Below are 21,509 nucleotides of genomic sequence, written 5' to 3' on the forward strand. Positions count from 1 at the left end.
ATCATTTATTTGGGGGTCGCCTGCGTCGAGCTGTCTTATAAGGTCACGTTCTCTCGCTAAATTTGCGGCCTCCGCCGGGAAGTGGGGCCGAATTTCGGGAATTCTCCCGGTGGGAATGAAACGTGCCGAAGCGGGTTCAATAACCTTGCCGAAGGCATGCTCCCCTTGCCGGGCATCAGTCGGGATAGGGAGGGCAGCAAAGAGGTTGTCTGTAAAAGATTTGTATTCGTCCCACTTTCCTTTTTAAAAGTTTATAAAAGTGCGCTTTCTGTAACGATGAAGTCGGCGGTACGCTCGAACGAAATAAGTATAGGCAGGTGGTCGGATGCAAATGTTACCATCGGCTGCAGTTGACGCAGTTTACGAGTTCTGCGCTCACGATTGAGATATCCGGCGCACTGTGACAGCTTCCTACCATATGTGTGGGAGCGTCTCCGTTTATTGTGCAGAACGTCGTTTCTTCTATTTGATCCGCCAACATCTCACCCCTACTGTCCGCCCGCATGTTTGAATGCCATAGATCGTGATGGGCATTAAAGTCGCCTAATATAATGCGATTGTTGCCAGTGAGTAAGGCGCTAATATTAGGGCGGTATCCACTGAGGCAACAGGTGGCAGGAGGGATGTAGATGTTCATGATTTCTAGGTTTGCATCGCCTGACCGGACAGATAAGCCTTGACCTTTGTAACGACAGCCTGTATATGTGTCTATGTGTTTATGTGTTTTGTGTCCAGGTCCGTGCCGTGGCCGCAATGTCGCCATTAAAATAATATTAACATAATAACATTAACATTGACAACATTGTACCTATAGTGAACACAATGTTGCAACGGAAATAAGATGTTGCACTTGGCATCATGATGTTATAATAAGTAAAATTTCACCATGTTGCTAACAACCTAGCAGCCTTGACGAATGGTATGTAACAACTATGTGTTTGTTCTGTTCGGTATTATGTATGTGGATGTGTATTTGTGCAAGACTATGAGCGTGTGAATGCATCAGTGCGAGCGGTCAAGGCACGAACCAAATGTATCTGTGTAGGTGTTCGTGTTGTGGAGCGGCAAGCGTGTGAATGTATGAGTGCCTGATTGTAAAGATGGAAAATAGGGGAAAGCCGAAAAGAAAGTTTGCATGTAATAGTAAAAATTTTCCGTTTCTGGATAACGTTCTTGACCACGGCGGTGGCTATAAAAGGGCATCAAGCTAGGCAACGGGCAAACGTTTTCTTGTAACAGTGCCCAGTGCAAGTGAAGTGAAGTGGAAAAAAAAAAAAAATAAAAAAATAAATAAACTAAAAAAGTGTGAAGTGCCAAGTTAGCAAGACCTTTTCAAAAGGTTTAAAAGTTTTTAGTGCGCGTTATTTAAAGACGTCAGAAAAGTCCTGGAAAAGTTTTTAGTGCGCGGAGTTGCGAGGCCTACTTACACCCTAGTCCGGCAGTTTCCATTCGCCAACAAAATTTATAAAACCAGGTAAGTGTAACCTTTCCGTGTTTTAACTCTCTCTCCCAACCTGGCATGCCCACTGGGAAGTTGGCTTCTATATAGCCTAGTTCCCAAGCAAGCCAAAAGAAAACTTGCATCGACATATACATCTCTGAATACAAATATATGTATGTAGATGAATATATGACTATGCAGACAAGATATCCGTAGGCAATTATGTACATGTACATAGGTACGCTTTTACTTTTGAATTTCTAAATAGGTTTTCCTTTGTATTTAATTTCAGCGCACAATTGATTTCTCGTTGGGAAAGACCCACTGGGCACGTACATTGGCGGCGTACCGCCCAAAAACAAATACATTGTACTTGGCGAAATACCGCACAACAACAATTACTACCATCGACAAGCACCACACTTTATTACTTAGCCGACGGCAAAGCAATTTCAGAAACATGCCTTATTGGCGGGGTTAGAACGCAGCAACAACAGCAACTACATTCGTACCGGCAAACAACATCCACTACAGCATTTTCTTGTTATATTGGCGGCGCAACACCAACCACAACCAGTATTTATTTTCTATATCGGCGATATATCACCACAACAACTACAACCACAACAACTCCATCTTCATCCCTGCTCAACATAATAAATTTGCATCAGCTCGGTCAGCCTCCAGAGGCCAACAACAACACCATTTCACAACAAAACACAACACCACGGCAGCAGCAGAAATAATCACCAACATTTAACTTCAAAATTTCTTTTCTGTCCTTGTAACAAGTGACACGTTTGTATTTAACGCATACCTTTTTATATATGTATATTTCTATCCATATGTATGTTCCTTTTGGGATATAGATTTTGGTGCGAAAAAAAAGGTGTGAAGAAAGCGAAAGGCTTCGAGCTTTACTTTTGTTGGTTTCTAAATTGAAAATTTTTCGAAGTAAATTTTTTGTTAAGTAATTTAACTTCACTTTTTAAATTTTTGTTGAGTAATTTTTCACTCACACTTTTCCTTTTCTTCTGACATTTATTTAGATTCATTTATTTTTTTTGATTCTTTACACTCCTTTTTTTCGTTAATTACTATGTTCTGAGTACGCCGATCTTTATCGGTGTGCTCTGCCCACAGTTCCACTTCCGCACATTTAGCCTCAGGAGCTTGCTTTTAAACACCTGAAAAATTGTTGAATCTTTTTTTATAATTTTTTTTTCTTTCGAATTTTTCTTTTCTTTCACTCACGTTTTTTTTTATATATTGTCAGTACGGCTATAACTTTATCACTATTAATACGCTCACATCCAAGACCGTATGCGATCGATCTTGATCAGTGGTTGGGCGCGGTCATATGTACGTATGTATGTTTGAGTTTTTTTTTGTTTCAGCTACTCAACTTCAGCGGCGCCGTTGGATAAGGAGAGTAACTTGGTGAGTGTTTTGAGTGAAATACAAAAATTTATCAAAATACGCCTGTTTAGTTGTATGTACATGTGTTAGCACAGATTCCTGCTCTTGCAAAAATAGAACAGGAATTAGCAAAGCAGAAAAATAAAAACAGAGTGCAACGAACATATGTGCATGCATGGAAAACGTCACAAACGTACATTTGCACTTACATACATACCATTTGTTTGCATATACACATGAATTCTTTTCCTTGATGACCTACTTTTGCTGTGTACATAATTGATCTTATGTTTATTTGAGCGGTTGCGGTAGGTCAGGGATTAGGGTACTTGAATTTTTTTTATTCGCCCTCTTACTTTGTTTCATTTTATTTGAATTTGCAATTTTAGGATTTAGAATTAGCTCCTAGTAATAATATGGCATTAGGGTGGCCCTAAAAGTTTAAATTTTTTTATTTGAGTTCAGACACTTTGTCTATTAGTCATAAGTATTTCGTATTGTATAGAATTTGAAATTTATCGACTTCTTCCTGCCTTCACATGAATTTGTAATGTTAGCTAGTAATAAGGTTCAGTATTATATTTGAGCATTTTTTTTTACTTTGAGTAAATAGAAGTTTTAGAAATTGATACTAGTTAAGCCTTTTGGAATCCTTGGCAAATTATTTTGTAGTAAACTTTGAGTTCAAAGTTTGTTGAAATTATTAGTTGGTAATTTGGAAACCAAAAATTTTGTAAATAAATCATAATAATCATGTTTGGATGAAATTTTAATATTTTCAACAATGCAGGGCTGAGTCGAATTTTGGTGTTGGTGCTGCACTTGCGCGCGGTAAGGTAAGGTGAAGGTGAGTGATAGGGAAATGACTTATTGACGGATGGACAGACTTAAGTCAGGTTTGGGGGCACTGTAAGGTAAACAGGAGTCAGCACAGTGCCCACGGTGCAGTGCAAGTTGCACTGCAAAGGGAGGGTAGACTCCACCTGACAGGACAGGCCTTCATCCTTTTCTACCCCTTACGTTTTCCCCTCTATAACTTTGCCCCTCACGTCTATTTCTATCTGTTTCAGCTTTTCTTTCCAACACATATGCAGGTATGAACCCTTCTTGTTCTTGTGGCTGCGGGTGAGGTCGGTGGTGCAATACCCCGCCCAAAACGACGAGCTAGCCTGGGCCCGCAAGCATACCTGCTTGCCGCGGCTCCTCACCACCCAAACAGTCCGCCACGTAACAATGGCGCCCAACGACAATAGCCCGATCACCTTTTTAGTTTTTTGTCTTTCCATATTTTTTTGTTTTTCTTTTTTTTGCAAATCATTTTTAAATTTGTAGTTTGCTTTGCAGTTTTTCATTCTCCATTAATCCTTCAAGTTCCGCTTTTATTTTTGTTTTGTTTCCAATATTTGCGTCCAGTTTTTAGCTCTTGTATTTCCAACGATAATAGCCCGATAATCTTTTTATTTCACACATTTTTTCAAGTAACTCTATTTGTCACTATTCTTTAATCTTCCCACTTTTATTCCAGATTTCCTTGTTTTTGTTTTTTATCCCATGTTCCTTTCAAACCCCATCCTTATTTCCGTCTTTTGACTGGACAGGGACCGTCATGATGGCAACGTCGTTCGGGTTTGCCTGGCCGACAAGTGTCATCATGACAATTAGATAGGGATTAGCGACGTGCTCATACCAGGGTTCCTTCTTCGGGTTCCTGCAATTTGACTAAGTGGTAGCTGGTATGACACTTAGCTAGAGACGGACTTAGGTAGGAGATCGTGGCGAGCTGTCCAGGCTACCTTACCGGGAGTCCAGCATTCCCGGTAAGTGAGGTTTACAATCGTCGCCACGATAGTTAGGAGAGGAGGTGTGGCATCCACTCTTAGGGATAAGTCCATGATCGTGATGTGCCCCACTTCCACGGACAGCATGACGGCGGACTTGACACTAGATGTTTAGATACGGACGGACATACTGCCTTCACAGAACCTTCGCCAAGGCAGCACCAAAAACACCAAGACATATATATTCAAGTTCAGTTAACCTATTTTCAACCATTAAGTTCGATACTTTTAAATTTTCAGTTTTATTAATTTTATTTATACTTTTTTTTTTGGTTGTTGGTTATTTCATAATTATTAAGATTATTTTCAAAAAGTGTTCACGTTGATTTTAGACATTTTGGAGTTTATCAATTTTTTATAGTGTTTTTGCTTTTAGTTTTTTTGTTGCATTATTTTATTTTCTACATTTATCCTATACATCCATACATTGTCAGATATTCCTTTTATTATTGTTTTTCTGGCAATTTTTACCGCAAATTAGGGGTTGAAATTAATTTTTGTTTTAATTATTTTCGATACTTGAGTTTTTTCTAGTATATATACTAGAAAAAAATTTTTTTTTTTTTTTGGTTTCAAACTTGAATTTCCTTTATCCTTAAGATACACATATACACATTACCGGAATTTTTACACACACATATATTTATACGCATTCATACTAAATTTAATTGTAATATTTTCATATTGTGTTTTTTTTTTTTTATATTAGTTGATATTTTTTTTTTTTTTTTGTTGGTCAAATTTTTTTTTTTCATACCGACAGTGGATGTCGGAGAAGGAAGTCGAAAATAGAGTTGTTGGGGGATTGGGTATCCTCGACTCCCAGAGGCGTCTAACTAGGAGCCGTGCGCGAGCCCTAGAAAACCAAATAGTTGGTTCAGTTTTTAACCAAATTGACACGGATATACCGAGGCCCGTTGACTTTGTCCCTACGTACTATTTTAATAGGTGTACGTCGCGGATCTTCGGAACTTTTGGCCCTGAACGTCCAATTAGGGTATCTTTCGCGAACGGGGTGTCGTTAAACGAGTCCGAAAATAGTCTAAACTTCTCCCAAAAAATTGATTTGGTGTGCCAAATGGTCGACAAGGAAAACCTAGGTGCCCAGGGGGCTGATGTTCCGGCGCATAACGCACCATCAACGAATGTCGGCATTAGCCTTAATGCTCCTCAAAGCCACACCGCCCAAGATGCAAATAATGTCGAACAGCTGAGCCGAATGATGGCGATGATGGCGCAACAAAACGACTTGGTGGCGCAAATGGCAAATGAGGTGATGAGCATTAAGACCAGTGTCGATAACCTTGGTAGCCGCGTAGCAGACATAGAAACGACTGCGCAAGCGTCTGTACATCGGTCCGCCTTGGCATCTACGCCCGAGCCTCGGAGCCGGAGGGGGGGAAACGCAGAGCGCGTCAATGCGCCAACGGTCAGTTACAGTACCGGGCGAGATGCCAGCGATCCTCCCAGGTGGAAGAAGCTCGACCTTGAAAAGTGGCCCATCAAATTCGATGGGGCCAGTAAAGGTATAAGCGGCGAAAGCTTCATCTTTCGGGTGGAGAGGATGCGCGAGCAGCATAATATTTCCTACTTCCAGCTCTTCACGGACTTTCATAGTCTGGTTTCCGGCGGTGCTTTGAAGTGGTATTGGCAGGTCCTTGAGGACCACGCAGACGAACCCGATTTCGGCTATTTCGGGCTGAAAGCCGAAATGCTAAGCCACTTCAAATTCGCCGAGTCCGACTATGAAATCATCCGTGAAATCATGGAAAGGAAGCAGCTGCCCGCGGAAGCTTTTGATGACTTTTATGCCGAAGTCCACAATATGACATTCCGTTTGCGGAAGAGGATCCCTGAGAGGGAGTTGGTTGGCATCATCAGGGGCAACCTCAAACCGTACCTGGCCAACTTAACCTTCGCCATAAAAATGGACTCGTTGGCGGAGCTCAAGTCGGAATGCAAGAGAGCCGAAAAACTTATTAAAGAGAATAAGAGTAGGACTAGGGTAGTTAACGAGGGCGATTTTGAGCAGTCAAGGTTAGGAGAGGCAACAAAAGTCGAAGCCTTTGATAGGAAACCCCAACACCAATCCCAATCCTTACCCCAACACCAAACCACAGCCAATCACAATAGTGTTCGTCCTTCTGTTAGTCCTGCGTCTAGGTCGACTGTGAATTCCTTTTGTGCTTCTCCCTTCCACTTAATGTTGTGTTTTTCGTGTGGTATGCCGGTGGATCACTTTGTGAAAAACCCGGCAGAAGCACAAAAACCAAATAAATGTTCGTCCTCGTTCCACAATATGGTATGTTTTGCGTGTGGAAGTGATTCGTCCTTTTGTGTATTCAAATCCAAATCGGGAAACCCGAGACTGGCGGAGTTGACCGGGGACTCCAGCCAGGAGACACGCAACCCGGCAACCCATCAGTAACGATTTTGAGGAAGGAAAAGAAGGATAATGTAATTAGAGTAGAGGGAAGGGTGACCGGAAGGCAGGAAATGAAGAGCTTACATCAACGGAAATTAGAATATGAGGAAGCTAGGCGAAGAATATTTTGTGAGTCGATGAACAAGGACAGGAAGGAGAAGAGAGATTTCAAGAAAATAGAAAAGATGAGGGAGAAAAGGAAATTTTTTAATAGACTAAAGAATAAAATTATTTCAACCCTAGTCACCGTGAAAGGTGATAACAGGTTTTTTGCTAAAACTAGTATAGGAGGTCACGAGGTCCTGGCTCTCTTGGACTCACGGGCGAGTGCCAGCTGCTTAGGCAAAGACTCAGCTGCACTCCTTCGGGGAAAGGAGGCCTTGATTGTGCCAATCAAGGGCCAAAATATCCGAACCGCGAACGGGGAGGAAACCGCCGTAGTAGGAGTAATAAAGTTACCGGTTGTGTGGGATAATTCGATGGAAGAATTAGAATTTTTGATAGTGCCAGGTCTACAACAACAAGTTTATTTAGGTATAGACTTTTGGCAGGCATTCCGTATGAGTGTTGTGAGTAAAGGTTTGAATGGGAGTGTGAATGCTGCCAGTGTGGCGGAGCTTGTGCCCGCCGAGGGTGACCTCTCTTTTGACGCAATCCAACACGTTTTGACGACGGAACAAAACCATTTGTTGGAGCGTGTGAAGACCCAATTCCCGTCCTTCGCGGTACTGGGGTTAGGCCGGACAGACAAAGAGGAACACGTCATCGAGGTGGTGGACGAGAATCTGCCGGTCAAGCAACGCCATTATCCAATTTCGCCGGCCATACAAAAACTCATATACGCAGAGTTAGATCGAATGTTGGACATGGGAGTCATCGAGGAGTCCAACAGTAGTTGGAATTCCCCCGTATCACTGGTCATTAAAGGAACGAAGAATCGGCTTTGCCTAGATGCTCGCAAGGTGAATGAAAGAACTATAAAGGACGCATACCCCTTACCACATATTGATGGAATTTTGAGCCGCCTACAAAACACGAGATATATTTCCGCAATCGACTTAAAGGATGCTTTCTGGCAGATTCCCCTCGAGAGGAAATCACGTGAAAAGACTGCTTTCACTGTCCCTGGCCGACCCCTTTACCAATTTACCGTCATGCCTTTCGGGTTGTGCAATGCAGCACAACGAATGTGTCGTCTCATGGACAAGGTCATTCCGGCCGCTTTACTTGAATGTGTTTTTGTTAATCTTGACGATTTGTTAGTTTGTTCTGTAGATTTCGAGTCCCATATGTGTTTATTGGAAAAGGTCGCTCGGTGTCTTCGCGAGGCTAAGTTAACAATTAACGAAGAAAAAAGCAAGTTTTGTTTTAAAGAAGTTCACTATTTAGGATACGTAGTCGGGGATGGTTGTATCAGAACGGACGCCAACAAAGTGGTAGCTGTGAGGGACTTTCCAGTTCCGAAAACCCCGAAACAACTACGACGGTTCCTGGGTATGTCGGGCTGGTACCGACGTTTCATACAGGACTATGCGACTATTGCAGCCCCGCTGCACGACTGCCTCAAGAAAGACAAAATCAAAAAGTTTGCAATGACGGAAGAAGCAATAAAATCATTTGAAATTTTAAAGCAGAGTTTGGTTTCGGCACCGGTGCTCACACATCCTGACTTTAAGCGTCGTTTTTATATTCAATGTGATGCATCAACGGACGGAGTGGGAGGGGTTTTGTTTCAGTTGGACGATGACCAGAACGAAAGACCGATTGCCTACGTTTCGGCAAAACTAAATAAAGCGCAGAAGAACTACAGCATAACAGAACTAGAATGCTATGCTGCGATCGTGAGTGTTAAAAGATTCCGACCTTATGTGGAAGGAACCCCGTTCACCATCATAACTGATCATGCCAGCCTCAAATGGCTCACGAATCAGAAAGATCTTTCTGGGAGGTTGGCAAGGTGGAGTTTGAAACTCCAGGGTTATGATTTCGATATCCAACATCGAAAGGGTGCGCAAAACGTGGTTCCCGACACACTCTCACGAATGCACATGGACGAAATACAGACTAACGACAGAGCCATCGACGTATGTCTCGAGTCACCGTGCTTCGAGTCGGAGGAGTATACGGAGTTGAAAAAGACGGTGACCCAGAACAAAGACAAGTTACCAAATTTGTGTTTATCGGACGGTTACGTTTACAAAAGGACGCAATTCGACAGGGGGGATGGCCTTCTAGCCGACCAGACCTGGAAACTCTGGGTACCGTCGGAATTGCGACCGGGGCTGGTAGAGTCGTCTCATAGCTCACCGTCCGCTGGTCATGGTGGCATCCACAAGACACTGTCCCGACTACGTCAAAAATATTATTGGCCAGGAATGGTCACCGACGTATGCGCCCATGTAAAAGACTGCGAAACCTGCAAAACTAACAAAACTCAAAACGTGTTTAAACAACCCATGATGGGAAAGCAAAAGCTCACGGAGCGACCTTTCCAACGTTTATTCATTGATTTTATGGGTCCTTATCCTCGTTGTAGTGATGGTAACGTGTATGTCTTTGTTTGTCTAGATCACTTTACTAAGTTTGTGTTCTTAAAACCTATGAGAAGGGCCACTTCAGCTGAGGTTATAAAATTTTTAGAGAAATAAGTCTTTCACGTGTTTGGTGTGCCCGAATATGTCCATTCGGACAACGGCAAACAATTCGTCTCGGAAATATTGAAAGCGTTTTTGGAGAAATACGGCACGACACACGTGAGAACTGCATTTTATTCACCTCAGGGTAACGCTGCGGAAAGAGTCAACCGATCTGTGCTGCAGATAAGTAGGTCCTTCATAAAAGGCAACCAAAAGAACTGGGACAAATGCGTCAGCGATGCCGCATTTGCACTACGCAGCGTTACTCACTCAGCCATCAACATGTCACCATACTATGCCACTTTCGGTATGCCTATGATACAGCATGCTGCATCATATGAGCTATATCGAAAGTTGGCGGCGTTGAAGGATGGTGACGTGGAGATAGATACGGCTGGTGATAAGATGCAGCTCATAAGAAAGAGAATTATGAAGGAGCTGAAGCTGGCCCACGATAGGAGTCAAAAGGTCTACGACACCAGGAGTAAGGATATAAAGTTTCAGCTGGGACAAGTGATATATCGCCGCAACTTCAAACAAAGCTCCCAAGTTGATAATTACAACGCTAAATTAGCACCGAAACAAGTAAAGTGTATCGTACTTAATTCTATAGGTAATTTAATGTACGAGCTTGGCGATAGTAGTGGGAAAAAGATCGGCGTATACCACGCTAAAGACATTTTTGCAAAATAGCTTAATATTTTTTTTTGTAGTGTTAGTACTCTTGTTCTATGTTATTAATTTATTTATCGACGTATTGTATTTATTAATTTATTGACGTATGTGATTATATTATTAAATTATTTTAATTTTTTTTTTTTTACCTTTTTATTTATTTGATTATTTTTGCATTTATTTATTTTTTTTTTATTTTATTTTTTTTTTTTTACCTACTTGACTATTTGATCTGTGATATTTTTTTTTTATATATATTTTTTTTGCCATCTGTGATATTTTATTTTATTTTATTTTTTTTATTTATTTATTTTTTTTTTATTTTATCTGTGATATTTTATTTACTATTAGATATGTAGAGTAGTATCTGTGATATACGTTTAAGTAGTAGCATTAGCCCAGTGATTTAGTTCGTAGTTAAACAGAACCAAAATTTAAAGGCGTGAAAAAAAAATAGGCCCGGCATTGAGTCGTGGGTCGAGGCCACACGTTGGACGCGGGAAATAATACTTGCCAGCCTGCGTTTAAACTTTTCTACGCACACGCTCCATAGTGCAGGCACCATCGGCGGTTGCGAGCCTGTAACGACAGCCTGTATATGTGTCTATGTGTTTATGTGTTTTGTGTCCAGGTCCGTGCCGTGGCAGCAATGTCGCCATTAAAATAATATTAACATAATAACATTAACATTGACAACATTGTACCTATAGTGAACACAATGTTGCAACGGAAATAAGATGTTGCGCTTGGCATCATGATGTTATAATAAGTAAAATTTCACCATGTTACTAACAACCTAGCAGCCTTGACGAATGGTATGTAACAACTATGTGTTTGTTCTGTTCGGTATTATGTATGTGGATGTGTATTTGTGCAAGACTATGAGCGTGTGAATGCATCAGTGCCAGCGGTCAAGGCACGAACCAAATGTATCTGTGTAGGTGTTCGTTTTGTGGAGCGGTAAGCGTGTGAATGTATGAGTGCCTGATTGTATAGATGGAAAATAGGGGAAAGCCGAAAAGAAAGTTTGCATGCAATAGTAAAAATTTTCCGTTTCTGGATAACGTTCTTGACCACGGCGGTGGCTATAAAAGGGCATCAAGCTAGGCAACGGGCAAACGTTTTCTTGTAACAGTGCCCAGTGCAAGTAAAGTGAAGTGGAAAAAAAAATAAATAAACTAAAAAAGTGTGAAGTGCCAAGTTAGCAAGACCTTTTCAAAAGGTTTAAAAGTTTTTAGTGCGCGTTATTTAAAGACGTCAGAAAAGTCCTGGAAAAGTTTTTAGTGCGCGGAGTTGCGAGGCCTACTTACACCCTAGTCCGGCAGTTTCCATTCGCCAACAAAATTTATAAAACCAGGTAAGTGTAACCTTACCGTGTTTTAACTCTCTCTCCCAACCTGGCATGCCCACTGGGAAGTTGGCTTCTATATAGCCTAGTTCCCAAGCAAGCCAAAAGAAAACTTGCATCGACATATACATCTCTGCATACAAATATATGTATGTAGATGAATATATGACTATGCAGACAAGATATCCGTAGGCAATTATGTACATGTACATAGGTACGCTTTTACTTTTGAATTTGTAAATAGGTTTTCCTTTGTATTTAATTTCAGCGCACAATTGATTTCTCGTTGGGAAAGACCCACTGGGCACGTACATTGGCGGCGTACCGCCCAAAAACAAATACATTGTACTTGGCGAAATACCGCACAACAACAATTACTACCATCGACAAGCACCACTTTTTGTTAAGTAATTTAACTTCACTTTTTAAATTTTTGTTGAGTAATTTTTCACTCACACTTTTCCTTTTCTTCTGACATTTATTTAGATTCATTTATTTTTTTGGTTCTTTACACTCCTTTTTTTCGTTAATTACTATGTTCTGAGTACGCCGATCTTTATCGGTGTGCTCTGCCCACAGTTCCACTTCCGCACATTTAGCCTCAGGAGCTTGCTTTTAAACACCTGAAAAATTGTTGAATCTTTTTTTATATTTTTTTTTCTTTCGAATTTTTCTTTTCTTTCACTCACGTTTTTTTATATATTGTCAGTACGGCTATAACTTTATCACTATTAATACGCTCACATCCAAGACCGTATGCGATCGATCTTGATCAGTGGTTGGGCGTGGTCATATGTACGTATGTATGTTTGAGTTTTTTTTTGTTTCAGCTACTCAACTGCAGCGGCGCCGTTGGATAAGGAGAGTAACTTGGTGAGTGTTTTGAGTGAAATATAAAAATTTATCAAAATACGCCTGTTTAGTTGTATGTACATGTGTTAGCACAGATTCCTGCTCTTGCAGAAATAGAACAGGAATTAGCAAAGCAGAAAAATAAAAACAGAGTGCAACGAACATATGTGCATGCATGGAAAACGTCACAAACGTACATTTGCACTTACACACATACCATTTGTTTGCATATACACATGAATTCTTTTCCTTGATGACCTTGATCTTATGTTTATTTGAGCGGTTGCGGTAGGTCAGGGATTAGGGTACTTGAATTTTTTTTATTCGCCCTCTTACTTTGTTTCATTTTATTTGAATTTGCAATTTTAGGATTTAGAATTAGCTCCTAGTAATAATATGGCATTAGGGTGGCCCTAAAAGTTTAAATTTTTTTATTTGAGTTCAGACACTTTGTCTATTAGTCATAAGTATTTCGTATTGTACGGAATTTGAAATTTATCGACTTCTTCCTGCCTTCACATGAATTTGTAATGTTAGCTAGTAATAAGGTTCAGTATTATATTTGAGCATTTTTTTTTACTTTGAGTAAATAGAAGTTTTAGAAATTGATACTAGTTAAGCCTTTTGGAATCCTTGGCAAATTATTTTGTAGTAAACTTTGAGTTCAAAGTTTGTTGAAATTATTGCACTTATTATTAGTTGGTAATTTGGAAACCAAAAATTTTGTAAATAAATCATAATAATCATGTTTGGATGAAATTTTAATATTTTCAATAATGCAGGGCTAAGTCGAATTTTGGTGTTGGTGCTGCGCTTGCGCGCGGTAAGGTAAGGTGAAGGTGAGTGATAGGGAAATGACTTATTGACGGATGGACAGACTTAAGTCAGGTTTGGGGGCACTGTAAGGTAAACAGGAGTCAGCACAGTGCCCACGGTGCAGTGCAAGTTGCACTGCAGAGGGAGGGTAGACTCCACCTGACAGGACAGGCCTTCATCCTTTTCTACCCCTTACGTTTTCCCCTCTATAACTTTGCCCCTCACGTCTATTTCTATCTGTTTCAGCTTTTCTTTCCAACACATATGCAGGTATGAACCCTTCTTGTTCTTGTGGCTACGGGTGAGGTCGGTGGTGCAATACCCCGCCCAAAACGACGAGCTAGCCTGGGCCCGCAAGCATACCTGCTTGCCGCCGCTCCTCACCACCCAAACAGTCCGCCACGTAACTCGTTCTAAGACATTTTCCCTGCGGTCGATGCCCGAATCAAATATATGATATTGATATGATAACCGCGAGGCCACCTCCATTTCCGCTCATGCGATCTTTTCTGTGGGCATTATACCCAGAACAGGTTTGCAGTGCAGATCTTGCTGTGAGTTTAGTCTCTTGAATCGCTGCAATGCGGATGTTGTGCCGCTTCACGAAATCGACTATCTCCGTCATCTTCCCAGTTAGTCCATTACAGTTTAACTGCAGAATTCTGAAGTGCATAGGGGGAAACGTCGCCACTCTGGGAGTAAGTGACGGGTGACTACGCCTTGGTTGAGGAAGGCCAGGACGCTGGTCTGCTGGAAGGTAGCGGGGGGGGGGGGGGGGGGGGGGGCTAAGGCGTAGTCTACGGGACGTCCTTGGACGTGAACAGCAAGGAGCCACAAAAGATTTATAAAAGTTACGTGGACGTCGGGTTTTGGGATCAATCCCAGAACAACCTGTCCGATGCAACCATCCCTTACACGAGACACACTGAACAGAGTATGACCGTCCTAAAAAGATTCTTTTCCGGCAGGTGCAGCAAAACCATTTCTCAGGACCGGGGTCAGGAGACGGACCCGGATTGGATTCGATACCTTCCCGGAGCAAGAGAATATGGAGCAGTCCCGCTGCAAGGATGACAATTTGTGGGAAGGACGCAACAAATTAAATGGGGTTACGCTGAAATGACAGTCCTTGGTCGAGGAAAAATCCCAAGTCGCTCCGCTGCATAGAACCGACTGCATTGGGAAGCGAATTAGTGTGTGTTTATACATAGTATAAGATTGTGTTGAACGCATCGATATGATATACTTCATTTACTCAAGAGAGTACGCTTACTACAAAGAGAGCTTTTATGAAAGCACAGTAATTTTCAAATACTTGCAACTCTTAGATAAAAATAAACTTATCTTATATAAGCCTTTACTACGACGGTTGTTGGGAATGAAATCGAAATATTAGCTACGTTCGCATATTTCATGAAAACCTGTACTTTCATAAAAACTTTACCATACAATGATGCCAAGAGGTTCTATTCACAGCATAATAGGTTCATTTACACGTCAAAGAAATGTTTGGGCTCCTAGTAAAGGGTTTACCATTATTTCCAATGCGAGAACAAATCCAAACCGTTATGAGTGTAAAATAATGGAATATTCTAATTTCAAAGACTGGAAAGATTTTGCTCGCACTATGTTTCTTAACTCAATAAAAATAGCATTTAACTCGGTTCGATCCGCAATATTTCAGAAAGATTGCTCAGTTGTTACTGTAAAGCTTGGATACTTCGATAATTCATAGAAAATAAAACAATATAATCAATCAACCGATCTAAACGGGAGACTTCAGATGCAGGACCATTGAAAATTTCATTAAAGAAATTTAGCGATTTACAAATACTTTGCGAAAAAGGCGCAATACCGCAACAATTCCACAACGAATATTATTTGCAGCACGGTGCAGCGATTGCAGATGAATTACCTGAAACTGACGAGGAAAACACATCATTTGTTGCTAATACGAATGATCTTTTGGATATTTCTTCGCCTTCAGCTCATACTAATGCTGAAAATCCTCATACATCATCTGCTACTGTTGCTGGTCGAACGCCGTCGCGCTCAACTGTAGATGAATCTTCGTATCTAAACGGTGAGTGGACGAAGGTAAAGAATACAAAGAATAAAAAATTGCCAAAAAGCAAACGATTACCACCCAATCGTAAGCAATTAAGTATTGTTGGTTTGAATTCAAATACTGATTTGGAGGTGGCTGGCCGTATGAAATGGTTACATCTTTCCTCGTTTTTGCCTTCTGTCTCTGCCGACAATATTATTGACTATATCGTCAAACATGCAGCTATTGAGGAGAAACATATTTTGTGCTATGCATTAGTTAAGCAAAATACACCACCTAATAGCGTTAGAAAAGTTAATTTTAAACTAGGTGTTTCTATTTCTTTTTTTGATAAATTGTTTTCGGCTGATCTTTGGTTCGCAAATGTAAAGGTACACCCTTTTCGTTTTTTTTTTTCGAAAAGAGGAGAAACAACAAAATCCCAAGTAACTACTGGGAATTTTAATGGCTTGAATGTTTATTTTCAAAATGTATCCGGTATGCGAACGAAATCAGTAAATGTTCGCGCTGTTAGCTCGCATCTTGATTATGAGAGACCTGGCTTAATTCAAATTTTTTTTATGAGGAATTTTTTGATGCCAACCTATATAATGTTTATCGTAAGGATAGAGATATGACAAAATCGGGTTTAGCAAGAGGTGGTGGTGTCCTCATCGCAGTTCAACGTAAATACCAAGCTTATTTAGTATCACTTGAGAATGATGATTCTCTAGTTGATCAACTGTGTGTTTCTGTAAAGAGTACATCAACACATGGATCATTATTTTTTGCGGTTTCATATATTCCGCCAAGTAGTGGAGATTTTGTCTATCATTGTAAACCTTACCAAGTAGCGCAACTAACAGCTGATCGCTCAAAATAAGCACACACACACACAAACATTACTATTGGCCATATTACGGAAATCTTTATGGAAACTCAAGTTACATTTTTAAACAGACATAAAATGTTATAATTTTGGAATATATAGCATCTAGGACACCTTATTGCACTAATTGAAAGAAAATGTTTGCTTATACTCGAGTATTAAATTATTTTGTCTAAATTTATCTTTAATATTGATACAATGATTGAAGGTATATTAATCCAATGCAACTCTGCTCTTCCTACTGTTCTTCATTCCACTCCATTCGAGTGTCTCTTTCACCGAATTCGAGTGCCTTCCACTCTAATCGCAACATAACCTCAATTTAAGCTGCCAAACTATATAGTAAACAATGTTCTCTATCGTCTACATGTTGACAATATTACATCTTTAGTCGTAAATAAGTTAATTGATAATCAAATATGTATCTTGGGTGACCTTAACCCAAGTAGTGTTAGTTGGTCTGGTAGCTTTTCAAGATCAGGTCTTGCACCATTGAACGTTAACTCTGGTCATGAATCTTATTTCATTAATAGTATTTTAAGTCTGAATTTGATACAAGTCAATAGTTCTGTAAACAAGTTGGATAAAACTCTAGATCTAATTTTTATTAGTGATAATTTGATATTCAATAGAGCTGAATGCCTTTATCCTATATCATCTTGCGATAAGCACCATGTGCCTTTGATCGTTACTTTTAAATTTTATGAATTCTCGTCATGGTTTCCTGAAGAAAAAGCATCTTTTAATTTCGTAGCTTGCGATTATGACAAAATCGACGCTTCTTTAATGGATTACGAATGGGATATTCTATTATCATGCCCTGATGCTTCTAGTTGCTATCATACCTTTAAAACTTTAATCTCCGACTTTGTTTTAAAAAATATTCCGGCTGTAAAGAAAAGGCCTTACAACCTTCCGTGGTATAACATTAACTTGAAAAAGTTAAAGAACCTAAGAAATAAATTCTTTAAGAAATTTAAATCATTTGGTAATCAAACCTATTTTATCAAATATCAACAATACTCCAAAGATTTCAATTGTTTAGACAAATTTTTGTACAGAAACTATATTCTTGGAAGGGAGGAGAATATTAAATCAAATCCAAAAGCCTTCTGGCAGTTTATTGAGTCTAAAAAGTCGAACTCTTCTATACCTTAGGCTGTATTTTACGATAAGCAGTTTGCTAGCACCCCATTTAAGGTGGTAGCCAATTTGTTTGCAGATTTTTTCAGTTCAAATTTTGTTGTTGACGATGACAATATTCCGCCTAGCTTGAACTATAACTGCAAATCTACTTTAAGTTTTGTTTCTCTTAGCCTCTCTCCTAAAGATGTTATTACTGGCATTAATAAACTTAAACCATCTGCGAAAACGGACTGTGATGGACTTTCAGTTCTACTATTAAAGAATTGTCCTGCTTTAGTTGTGCCTTTAAAACTAATTTTCAATTTGTCATTGTCAACTGGAGTTTTCGTTGATGATTGGAAATTTACTTCTATTAGTCCTATTCTTAAAGGAGGCTGTAAGAACGATGTCTGTAATTATAGACCCATTACAAAGCTTTCTACGGTTTCGAAGCTTTTTGAAACTAACGTTAAGGATAAAATGTATTTTGTATGTAAGAGTCTGATTTCGCCAAACCAGCATGGCTTTGTCTCAAACCGATCTAGGGCTTCGAATCTTGAGTATTGTATTGCATCTTTCTCTTCGTAACTTCAAGTTGACTGCGTTTACACTGATTTCTCAAAAGCTTTCGATAAAGTTTCACATTCCTTATTTATCTATAAGCTTTCTCGTTTAGGATTTCATTCGGTTTTTTTGAAATGGATCCAGTCTTATTTATGTAACAGAAATTGTGTGGTAACAGTTGACGGCCCTTCTTCTGATCCATTCTTCACCTGTTCTGTATACTAGGCCCATTAAGTACTGTTTGTTTTGTTTATCAATGATATAAGCAGCTGCTTCAATTTTGCTGAGTTCTTACTCTATGCCGATGATTTAAAGCTTTTTTCGAAAATTGCAAAACCGGATGATGCTGTTAAGCTTCAGAAAGACATTGATAGCTTAGAAGTATGGTGCTTTAACTCTCGGCTTTCTTTAAATATCAAAAAGTGTTTTAAAGTCACTTATGCGAAAACTCGTAATATCTTGCCGACATCTTATCACATTTTCCATTCACTATTACAAAGTTTGGATGAAATTAAAGGTCTTGGTGTAATTTTTTCTAGTACCTTCTCTTTCAATAGACATATTAGTCACATTATTTCGAAAGCTTATTCGGTATTTGGATTTGTTAGGCGCAATAGTTCAAATTTTTGTGACCCTTATACTCTCAAGTTGTTGTACACGGCGTTTGTTTGTTCTAATTTGGAATACGCTGCTTTTATATGGAGGCCAAGTCACAAAAACTACGTTAACAGGATTGAACGGGTCCAAGAAGTTTTTCTCAACTATGCTTTACATTCTTTGAATTTTGATGAACCAATTCCATCTTATTAATCTCGCCTGCTTTTGATAAATTTAAAAACTTTGGAAGCCAGACAAACGGTTCTCTTGCTTTCTCTTGTTCATAATATTATCAGTGGCGACATTGACTGCTCTTTTCTTTTGGAGAAAATTAATTTTAACATACCTCAGCGTAATCTTCGTAGCTTTCTACCTTTTTATGGCGTATGTAGAACTGACTATTCGCTTAATGCTCCTCTTGTGCGAGCCCTGATTGAATTTAATTTAATCTCGTGTTCTATCCAATTTGATTTTTCATTTTCGAAAAGTGTTTTTTCAAAGATTCTAAATACTTTATTCTAGGATTTTAGTCTTAGTTTTTGTTTTTCATTGTAAATTGTTATTAGTCTGTAAGAAACTTTTGTTCATAGACTAACTAAAAATAGCAGCGAAATTCTAAATAGTATAGTTTAATTTTTTGAAGTTCGATTAAGTTTCTAAAACTTCGTGTAGGGTTTAAAGTTTTAATTTATACTGTTTCTATTTCCGATTCCACTATATTTTAAATAAAAATTATTAAAACGAAAAAAAACATCGTGTACAATTACAAAACTTATACAGCTATTTATCTGGCAACAAATTGGATTGTTTTGGAGTAGCTCTAGCAGTTTTTGTTGGCTCTCAACTACTAGGATACCGTGATGTACATTTGGCAATATCTGAGGATCATACCTGGGTTGTATTTGGATAGAAACGTATAAAATGTGTTGAAGTTACGTGGCATGGTGAAGGTAGTGCAGATAAACGTGGTGAAGACATAACAGCTGCAATTGAATCTGGATCGTGGTTATATTAAAGTGGACAAGCAGTCGTATGCGGTAGAGCTGTGGAAGTATCAGCAATAAATATAAGAATAAAATAAATATAATAATATTCTGTTAACCAATGGCTGCCTAGTGAGTAGCAGACTTTTTTCAATTTCTGTCTTATAAGAATAATAATATAAAATAGGAAAAATTTAAGAAAATTTTCTTTGTCGCTAGTATAACAAGAAAGAAAAATAAAAACAAAGGTTAAAGTCACTTCTCTTGTATATGGTGATGCAAGATACAACACAAGAGGAGTTCGACTCCATCTTTGATAAATGGGAGAAATTTTTTATTGAGAAAGAGTAAGTTCCAAGCTCAAGCTCCTTCAAATTTCATTGAAGAGGTTCATCAAAACTCTACAGATTTAAAGCAGGGTCCGTGTGCATGGAGGAGCGCCACGGTCATATTCAGTCCTAAGGCAGGCAAAGCCTCTCACTACGAGCCGAAGGACTACAGACATATCAGCCTCTTATCCTTCGTACTCAAGACCCTAGAGAGGAAAATTAGCGATTATTTCACTACCAACATTGATAGGAATCTCATTTCTGGCTATCAACACGCTTACACCAAAGGGAAATCTGCGGAGACTGCGCTGCACAGCCTAGTCTCTACTATCGAAACATCCTTGTTCGAAAAAGATTATTATCTTGGGGCCTTCCTAGACATCGAAGGAGAATTCAACAATATAAGTCCAGACGCCGTCAACAATGCTTTAACGAGTCTGGATGTAAAAACATCCCTAGTGGAACTTATCGTTCAAAAGTTCAAGGGAAGGAAAGTACATTCTTCACTGGGAAGGGTTGATATAACAAGCTTTGTCGCAAGAGGCACACCCCAGGGTGGTGCGTCCTCTACTATGGAACCTAACGGTAAACTCGATATTAAGGGATACTATTTGGGGAGCGGGAAGATTGTGGCATATGCTGATTATCTATCGATTGCTTACAGAGGCACGTTCCCTCAACCTTTATGCGACTTGACGCAGAGAGCATTGGGAGAGGTTTCCCTATGGGCCTCGCGATGTGGACTCAGCGTCAATTCCGACCAAGTTGAGCTTGTCTTATATACCAAGCCCTCACTATAGCAGGCACCTTATCGTTGGTGTGAGGGCTTAGCCGAACTCCATAGCGCCCGACTATGGGGCTGAGCGGTTTAGCGCCTGCATCTACGCCGTTTCGCTTCATAGGAGGGCGGCGGGATGTCGGTGACCAAGAACTGCCAACCCCCTAATCCAGCGTGTTACGCGGACCGTGCCTATTGGACGATTTGCAACCAGGGGATATATTCGGCTGTATTTGAGCGGAGCCTTCCCGATACCGGGCCGCCTCGGGAGGTAATGATGGCCTTACCACAGCAAGGGGCGCTGTTGTGGCGGACGGTTTTTATCCCCATTTTTAATATTAGACCGCTGAGGCCGCCTTGTGGGTAAATGGTCGTACGACCAAGATGAACTCAAAAACTTTAATAGAAAGTAAGGATTCGAGAGAAAAGGCAATGGCGCCGCAAGCCGGGGATGAGGAAATCGCTATCAGCGATGACTCGGACGCGGATAGCGATGATAGTGTGCAGTCAGTGCGCTCGGCAAAGGAGCAGCATACAAAATCGGACAAAGAACTAATGTTAGAACGGGAACAACGAGATAGGGAGCTTAAGAAAACTCTCTCAAAATATCGGGCTGCATTAAGAATTATGCAGCGCTTGGGCCCAGTGTTTCACCCAACCAACGATGAGAGGAATCGCTTGGCATGGGCCCGTGAGACAGTGGAAGAATGTCGAAAACAATTCACAGACGACAGCTTTGCTGTGAAC

General features: G+C 40.0%; 1 protein-coding gene across 3 annotated transcripts in view; it reads right to left on the reverse strand.

The window, feature by feature from the left end:
* The window catches only part of LOC137240311 (MTOR-associated protein MEAK7), a 401,092-nt gene that overhangs the window by 245,774 nt on the left and 133,809 nt on the right, over positions 1–21,509 (reverse strand). The window contains exon 2 of one of the 3 annotated variants that reach the window (XM_067766373.1): positions 19,564–19,715. The exons of the other annotated variants lie outside the window; for them this stretch is intronic. Coding sequence (XP_067622474.1) covers positions 19,564–19,650 — 87 coding nt within the window. The 5' untranslated portion in view covers positions 19,651–19,715. The remainder of the gene's footprint in view (positions 1–19,563; positions 19,716–21,509) is intronic. 3 annotated transcript variants of the gene reach the window in all.

Source organism: Eurosta solidaginis, chromosome 2 (assembly GCF_040869045.1).
Source record: "Eurosta solidaginis isolate ZX-2024a chromosome 2, ASM4086904v1, whole genome shotgun sequence".
NCBI lineage: Eukaryota > Metazoa > Arthropoda > Insecta > Diptera > Tephritidae > Eurosta > Eurosta solidaginis.